The 7,988-nt window shown below is 48.1% G+C and overlaps 1 protein-coding gene across 3 annotated transcripts; it reads left to right on the top strand.

Annotated features, from left to right (window-relative positions):
• Positions 1 to 27: 27 nt before the first annotated feature.
• On the top strand, positions 28 to 5,603 carry MRM3 (mitochondrial rRNA methyltransferase 3; the record flags this gene model as incomplete). Of its 3 annotated transcripts, none has more annotated exons than XM_082370779.1 (4): positions 28 to 341; positions 596 to 840; positions 2,251 to 2,418; positions 4,607 to 5,603. In XM_082370779.1, 4 exons carry the CDS (start codon positions 28 to 30, stop codon positions 5,161 to 5,163), a joined length of 1,284 nt encoding a protein of 427 aa, XP_082226905.1. In that variant the 3' UTR covers positions 5,164 to 5,603. The 3 variants fall into 3 exon arrangements, with proteins under 3 accessions (XP_082226905.1, XP_082226904.1, XP_082226906.1); XM_082370778.1 differs by having other exon boundaries at positions 29 to 160; XM_082370780.1 differs by lacking the exon at positions 28 to 341 and having other exon boundaries at positions 648 to 782.
• Positions 5,604 to 7,988: the final 2,385 nt, after the last annotated feature.

Here is a 7,988-nt window from a genome sequence, read left to right as displayed (position 1 = left end):
GTGACGCAGCTCACGGCGCAGGGGAAGATGGCGGTGCTGGGGGAGTGCGCGTGTTGGGCCACGCGACCGTTGCTGCCGGTGGTGCGGACTTGGGAACTCGACGCGCGGCGCTGGGTCCGGGCGCTGCGGCGCAGCCCCGTGAAAGTGGTGTTTCCATCAGGTCAGGTCGTGGAACGGAAGCCCGGTCCCGGGAAGCAGCCTCGGAAGGCGGCGGCAGAGACCAGTCCCCGCGAACAGCGACTGAAGCAGTCGCGTCAGGTTCCCCCATCCCAGACCCCCAGCACCTGGGAAGAGTCGGGGCTTCGCTATGATAAGGCTTTCCCTGGAGACAAAAGGCTGAGGTGATGTGTTCCTGAGGCTTGTCGAGTTTTCTCGTTTCTCTTTCCTCCTCAGGACGAGACCTTGGCCACTTTCCTCCCGTTGGAGGACTTCTTCCAGCACAACTCGCTGGTTTTTATTATGCACGGAGGGCAGGATAAGTGTCTTTCTAACAGTTCGTTTCTTTCCCTGCGAAGCTCTTCATGTCTGTTAGAACTAGATGTGTCTCCGTAACGAGGATGTTGGTAATTCCCCGTCTTTTTGTTTCCACCCACAGCAGTGTGATGACAGTAGTTAAGTCCAGGCCATTTCGGGAAAAGCAAGGGAAGATCCTGTTGGAAGGTCGTAGGCTGATTGCAGATGCTCTCAAGGCTGGTGCTGTGCCCAAAGTTTTCTTCTTTAGCCGTCTGGAATACATAAAGGAGCTGCCCATTGAGAAGCTGAAGGGTGTTAGCCTCATTAAGGTGAAATTTGAGGACATCAAGGATTGGTCCGACCTAGTAACACCACAAGGAATAATGGGTCAGTGGTTATCCAGTGTGTGTGTAGAAGTAGAGACTTGGGATTATTTGTTCATATTTGTCTCGGGCAACAAATTTTATTTAGACCAAATTCAGAATATTACTGTGCCTAACCTTTTCTTAAGACATCCAGAAAAATACAGTTCTCAAATCTGTGCATCTTGTATTTTCAGTGGAGACTCAAGCCATTTTTTTGTCGTTTGTATTGTGGTTTTTTAATAGTCTCTAGGGAATAATCAGTCTTCCTCAGACCTTATTTTTTTGGGGTCACTTCTTCAACCTTAAGTGTTCAATTAAAAATTAAGAAAATGTTGGGAATTCCCTGGTGGTCCAATGGTTAGGACTCGGTGCTTTCACTGCTGTGGGCCCAGGTTCGATGCCTGGTCGGGAAATTAAGATCCTGAAAGCCACGAGGCAAGGCCAAAAAAAAAAAAAAATTAAAATGTTTACCAAAAGATTTAGCCTCCATTTCCACAAAACCTCTGCCAGTGTGGTAATACCTATATATTGTTGACCCCCTTATTCTAGAAGCAGGTGTGAGCAGTAAGCTGCAATTTATCGCCCTGTTTAGCCTGTTGAACAGGAAACCTTGTCTTCATTTGATTGAATCCAACTCAAGATTCTAATAGACTGTCTGTTAGCACTTAGAAAGTCTTTTTTCTAAATATGGAAAGACTAAACTCTTTATACTTTTTTGACATTCAAGATACGAGAATCGAATGTGTGAGTGTAGAGATTTCTCTTGGATAGTAAGGGATAGTTGGGGCAGGGAGGGCGTTTTCGTCAAGATTCTAATGTTCAGGCCAGGGCCTCTCACACCAGTTGTGCGTGCACATTCCCTGTAGTGGGCTCACTGTACAGCTATTAATTGGGAGCGGAAATTCTGGGGACCGTCTCTTGTTTCTGTAACCCAGCAAGTCCTAGGAATCTGTGCCCCTGTGCCCAGAACTCTCCCGTAGGGTGGGGACTTGGACTGCTAAAGTCCTCCACTCAGTCTAAGTAACTGTGCTCTTATTAGCTATAGTTGTCCTTGGTAAGGACCCGGGTTTGATCTCTTGTCGGGGAACTAAGATCCCACAAGCCATGCAGTGAGGCCCAAAAAGAAAAAAAGAATAACTGGGTTACAGAATAATTTCATAGAGTGTGATTTTTTTTTTTTTTTAGGTAAAAGAAAAAGCACTTATATATGGGTAGATGGACATACATGTAGGGAGATGCATGGAACAAGTTCTGAAAGGATACACTCCAAGGTTGAAAGCAGTTATGAGGGAGAGGAGGGCACTGAATTTCTCGATCAGAATGTTTTCACCTAGTATGTAATTAAGTACACAAAGAATGATAAATAAATGAAAAGTCAAATTACTCCCCATGCCCACATCAGACAAATGAACCACCTTTTTTGTTTCTTTAGGGATTTTTGCCAAACCTGACCACGTTAAGATGACATACCCAGAGACTCAGCTTCGCCACACACTGCCCATATTGTTGATTTGTGACAATCTCCGCGACCCTGGGAACCTGGGGACAATTCTGCGATCTGCTGCTGGTGTAGGCTGCAGCAAAGTGATACTCACCAAAGGTAAGAGCACATGTTACTGGGTGGATTAGGTGGCCGTTTGTAAGTGAGCTGGCTCTGTGGGCAGACATGCATGTATTTGAATCTTGGATCTGTCCCTTGGTAGCTATGTGTAAGTAAGCAGTATTCTGAATGTCAATTTCCTCATCTGTAAAGTGGGCGTAACAGAATCTACCTGGTAAGGTTGTTCTAAGGATTGAGATGATGAGTATCAAGTACTTAGCACTGCGCCTGGCACACTCATTCATGTTGATTATCTTTAAAGTTATTTTGACATCTGCTACGTTATTAAAGAACTTATAATTAATCAGGGAAGAAACAGATGCTGGTTTGAACACTTGGTTGTCTCCTCTCGTCAGAAACGGGAATTAGTAGCCTTGGTTCCAAACAGACTTGCCTAACAGTTGGGACATGCCTAAAAGGGCTATTACAGCCTGGGGGGAGCGGGGAGGGAGAGGATCATTCATCAGAAACAGTCAAGCTACCATTTGGTGTAAACCGAAGTGGTCCCATTGCTGAGACTTGCCTAAATTGCTCCTGCCAGCTCCTCCTCCCAGTCACACCTTGTTGGGATGCATCTCTCCGCTGGGATGAGTGAGGTGCGGGGTTCCATCATCAGTACCCCACTCACCTGCCTCGTTGAGACCTCTGAGAGCAGGTGTGGTCTGGGAATGCACCTGTATAATCCAGGCAGTGTGGTTTCCACATTGATGCTGGCGGATGGTGTGTGAGAGGTAGGGAAAGAGTAGGAACACTTGGTGTGGTGGCCAGTGTTGAGGACACCAGGATGAGGGGGAGTCTCGTCTTGTCCCTTGCTCCCCACCGGTGGAGGGGTCAGACTAGATGGCGCCCCTCCAGTCTGGGCCCCTCTTCTGCCCACCCCTCCTGCCACCTCTTGGCACACAGCCCACTTCCCATGCCTTGTCCCTGTGGTTGGGGGTCCATGTGAACAGTGTACATTCTGCATGTCTTTTTTTCCTTTTTAAACTTGGTTTGCCTACTTAACCTATCCTGAAGTTTGACAGGCTAACTTTTAAGATAACTTATAATGAGGAGACTCGTGCTAACAAGTTGGGGAGGATAGTGGATATGTGGTGCCCTGGTCCTGCTGTCTCCCGACCTGTGGGAAAGGCCAAGTGTCTGCTGATGCATAGAGGTAGTTGGGCTTAGCACGACTGCACGGAAGGGAGAGGAAGTGTGTATGGAAGAAAGGGCTGTGGCCTTGGTTCTCCCTGGATTACTGTAATTGCCTCCGATCTAATTTCCCCATTTCTAGCATCTTCCTTGCTCCAATCCAGATTCAACATGGAAGCCAAATGGGTCTTCCTAAAACATAAACCAGATTTTGTCACTACTTTGCTTAAAATCCTTCAGGGTCATTATATTGTCTTCTGGATAAAATCCTAAACTCCTCAGCCTGGCATACCCAACCTCCTTTAAATTGGTCCTTTCCTGCCTCCGGTCTCATCTCCCACCTCACCCCCATCCCACCCCCACTCAGTAATTGGCCCAATTACCTTACTTAGTTTTTCTTCCCACTTCTGTAACTTTGTCCTCTGACCCGGTCATTCTCTGACAAAACCCTCCTAGCCTTCAAGATCCCGCTCAGTGTTGTGTTCTCGGGTGGTTTTTCCTGATAGCCCTGCTTTGTACAAGGGTTTTCTATTACCTTGTTCATGCTTCTTTTACATCAGTTATTACTGATAGCATAGTCACCTGCTGAAATGGCGTCCCGACGCCATTGCCCACTCCATCATGAGCTCCTTGAGTTTGGGGACTTTAAGGCTCTCGCATCTCCCGTCCAATATCTGGCACGTGTGTGGTAAATGTTTCTTTTGTTTGTTTTGTTTTTTGTTTTTGACCTCATCACATGGCTTGTGGGATCTTAGTTCCCCGACCAGGGGTGGAAGCACCGAGTCCTAACCACTGGACCACCAGGGAATTCGGAATTCCCTGTGTGTGGTAAACGTTGAAGGGATGAATGAAATCTGTTTCAGCACTAGCAGGAACGAATGCTCCAGGACCTGGGCTGGACACCGCCACAGCTGGGGAGGCAGAGGTCCCAGCCACCAAGAAGGCCACGCTAGGACGTTTTTTGCTTTATCTCCTGATCCAGAATTAATCTGATTTACTTCAAAGTCCCCATGTCTGGGAAGGTTTGTAATGTTAATTGGATCCTTTTATTTTCTAGGCTGTGTGGATGCCTGGGAACCCAAAGTGCTGCGGGCAGGTATGGGCGCACATTTCCAAGTGCCCATCATCAGCAGCGTGGACTGGGAAGCAGTGCCCAACTACCTGCCCACCGACACCCGCGTCTACGTGGCTGACAACTGTGGCCTTTACATGCAGGCCCAGGCCCAGGCCCAGGCCCAGGTGTCTAATAAGGCCAGTGACTGCGGCTGGGTATGTGACCAACGACCCCTAAAGTTTCACAAGTATGAGGAGGAGGAAGAGAATCTAGAAAGTGCAGCCAATAAAGGCTGGCTCCCTGAACTTGAGGTCCAGAGTTACGACTCAGACTGGACAGAGGCACCTGCAGCTGTGGTGATAGGTGGGGAGAGCAGCGGCGTGAGCCTGGAGTCCCTGCAGTTGGCTGAGAGCACGGGCGGCGGGAGGCTGCTGATCCCCATCGTGCCCGGTGTGGACAGCCTGAACTCGGCCATGGCTGCGAGCATCCTGCTCTTTGAAGGGAAGAGACAACTGCGGGTGAGGGCGGAACACTTGAGCAGGGACGGGAGTTACCACTGAGAGGGGACGTGGAAGCCAGTCCTGTTTTAGGTCGTCTCTGTGGTTATTGGAAAAATAAGAACTTCCCTGACTTTCTGCTTAGCCTCAAAAATACCAAAGGTCAAAATTCCTCCTGAGATCTCCATCTTCTCACCGACTTTTATATATGTGTGTATATGTACATGTGTGTGTGGGTAAGAGAGAGACAACGTAAGTAAATGCTCCTCATGGCTGTATGTTTTTAAAAATTGTCCACCAAGGAGCATCTTTGTGCCCAGAAAGTTGCTGAGGGCATCACCTTGGGGAGGGAGGACCCCTCCCTCCACAGCTGGGGTGCTCTGCAGTCATGGAGCGCTGGTTAGAGGCCGGCCTTGGTCACTCACTCCTGTGATCATTGGTCAATGGAAATTAAACCCCTGTGAAGTGTAGACCAGCAGATTAAAAAGTTTTATTTCAGTGTGGTCAGTGGGTCTCAATGCCTGTCTTTTCATCTTTGGCCTAGTGATGAGGACATTGCTGAGATTAATGACCCAGGAAGCTGAGGGCTACAGGTGATGGCGTTCAGTAGCTGGCTCTTCTTTTGGCTTGGCTGTGTTAATCTCTGTGGTTGTTAATTCAGGCCATGACTTAAACACTGTTTATGTGTGACACAATTTTTTTCCCCCATTTCTGGTGAAAGAGCTGAATTCATCAGGTGGTATTACACCTTCTTAGCACCTCTGCAGATATCTTTTTGAGAACTTGGTTCAGAAAAGGAGGAAACAGTTCTTAAATCTTCAGCTTAATCCTGCATCTGTCAGCAAAGCTGTACCCTTTTTACTAGCTTCCTGCTGTTAGTCCTACTTTGTATAACACTTTTGGTTAAATGTAATGACTTACTTGTTTACATTAATCCCCCATCCTGCATAAACAGAACTGTTAGGAAAATGCCACTGTTCCTGGAGGCTGTGTGAACAGAGGCTCCTGCGAGGGGAGAGGCTGAGGTTCTGAGGATGAGAGCTTGGGGCCCTTGAGCCCACAACTCTGCAGCAAGACCCTGCTGTTCTTCTCCCTCTCACACCCCCAGGGCAAGCTGGCTCCTTACTCACCAAGTGCCAGCGGGATGTAGCCAGGGACACGAGGGCAAACGCAGGTGGTCATCGCTGTGTAAGTCACTGTGTGTGTGTGAGGTGGGATGGCGGGAACTAGAGTATGGGACCTAGTTCAAGCAGTGCTTTTACACACAGCGAATATGGTTGGAGTTGAGGACAAAGACACTAGCAGTGTAGTGTCACCACGTCCCTTCCATACAGTGGCCCCTGTCATGGTTGGGGTTCCTTGGGAGCCCTTCAGCTGCTCATCACAGGGAGGTCCAATGAGTTGCGGCATGCCCAAGACGAACCGTGGACCCCTCCCTCCCCCCTTGGCTCGCCCAGCTCCCTGGTAAGACCAAAAGGTCACGCAAGACCCTGCCCCAAGTGGTGCCCCAGTGGGATTGCTTTGTTATGTTTGAGGGGAGGGGTTTTTAAAGGAACAATCTCTTTGGTTGGCTGTGCTCTCTCAGGGTGACTGGCCGGAAGTTGCTCTGGTGTCCCACTCTGGTCTGGGGCTGCCCAGGGCCCTGCACAAATGTTGGGTGACAGTGGCCCCCAAAATGTTCTTGAGACTCTCCATCCCCCATCAGCTTTTAAGAAGTAGAAAAGCCCACAGCCTTTATGCTGTGTTGAGCCCACAAAGGCTGGGGCCCTCCGCCAGCTTCACAGCTATAATGCCCGTCACACCAGCAGGCGAAATTGGGGGCGGTGGACACCGGAGAACAATACCACTCTATTGACAGTCTCCCAACACCTTGGAAAAGTGCTAAAGAAACACGAGGCTCGCAGAAACTAACTAACACACCATTGTAAAGCAATTATACTCCAATAAAGATTAAAAAAAATAAAAAGAGGCTCATGCCTTTTCAGCATGAAACCAGTCTCCTGCAATTTTTGTCCCTGGGTTATTGTTCCTGCTGACTTTTATTGTAAAGTAAAAACCACTGAAAGAACAACAAACCCTATACCTTGTCTTTGTTCAGAAAAACAAAGCACCGCAGAAGGGCACACCTAGCAAGTCATTCTATCATCCTGGGTGTAAAAAGGAAAAGACATTTACATCCCATTCACTTTATAGTCAATGACTTGTATACCATGCCTTGTGAGTTCTTTTTGTATATTTGTGGGTATAACTTAGAAGAGGGGAGGGCAAATTTTTCTTTCTTTAAAATGATTACAGGGGAAGCAAATGGTGAAGTTGTTTGCCTAGTGATGGAAATTAGCCATCTGGAATTCTTCTCTGTTTCGAGGCCAATATTTATGTCACCATTTCCCCAGGAGACAGGAATGAAAACTGAGCAGTATATGACAAGTAAAACACATTGCTTGGCTGAAAGAGAAGCCTTCAGAAGGTTGGCCAAGCTGCCCCTTGCTTTTGTGTTGCAAGTGGCTGTAATGGTGATTTCTGCCACAAGGGGGCAGTCACGCCTCAACCACTCCCAACCCTGAAGGGAAGGGTGGGGATTTTTCCTGGATATAACTTGTGAAACGAGGATGGAGTCAAAAGTCTCCCTCCACCACAGTGGGCCTTTTGCAAGCAGTTTGTGCTCAGAGGTGCTAAAGTTGAAGACCCACCCACATCGTCATTCATTCTCGGCAGAATCTGAAGTATAGAACATTGGACCAAAAACTAGGGAGGAAATGGACAGAAATGGGAAGTAGCTGCCTCAGAAAAAACTAGCACATCTGTTCCCCTTAAATGGAGCCTCTGGGAAAGCAGCTCTGGACTAATGCTGATGTCCCCAGGTGCCTGGAACTCACACTGAGAACCCA

Source organism: Balaenoptera borealis (genome assembly GCF_965194805.1).
Source record: "Balaenoptera borealis genome assembly, chromosome: 20".
NCBI classification, from domain to species: domain Eukaryota; kingdom Metazoa; phylum Chordata; class Mammalia; order Artiodactyla; family Balaenopteridae; genus Balaenoptera; species Balaenoptera borealis.
The sequence above is the reverse complement of the archived record's forward strand: the minus strand, read 5'-3'. Positions and strand labels throughout refer to the sequence as shown.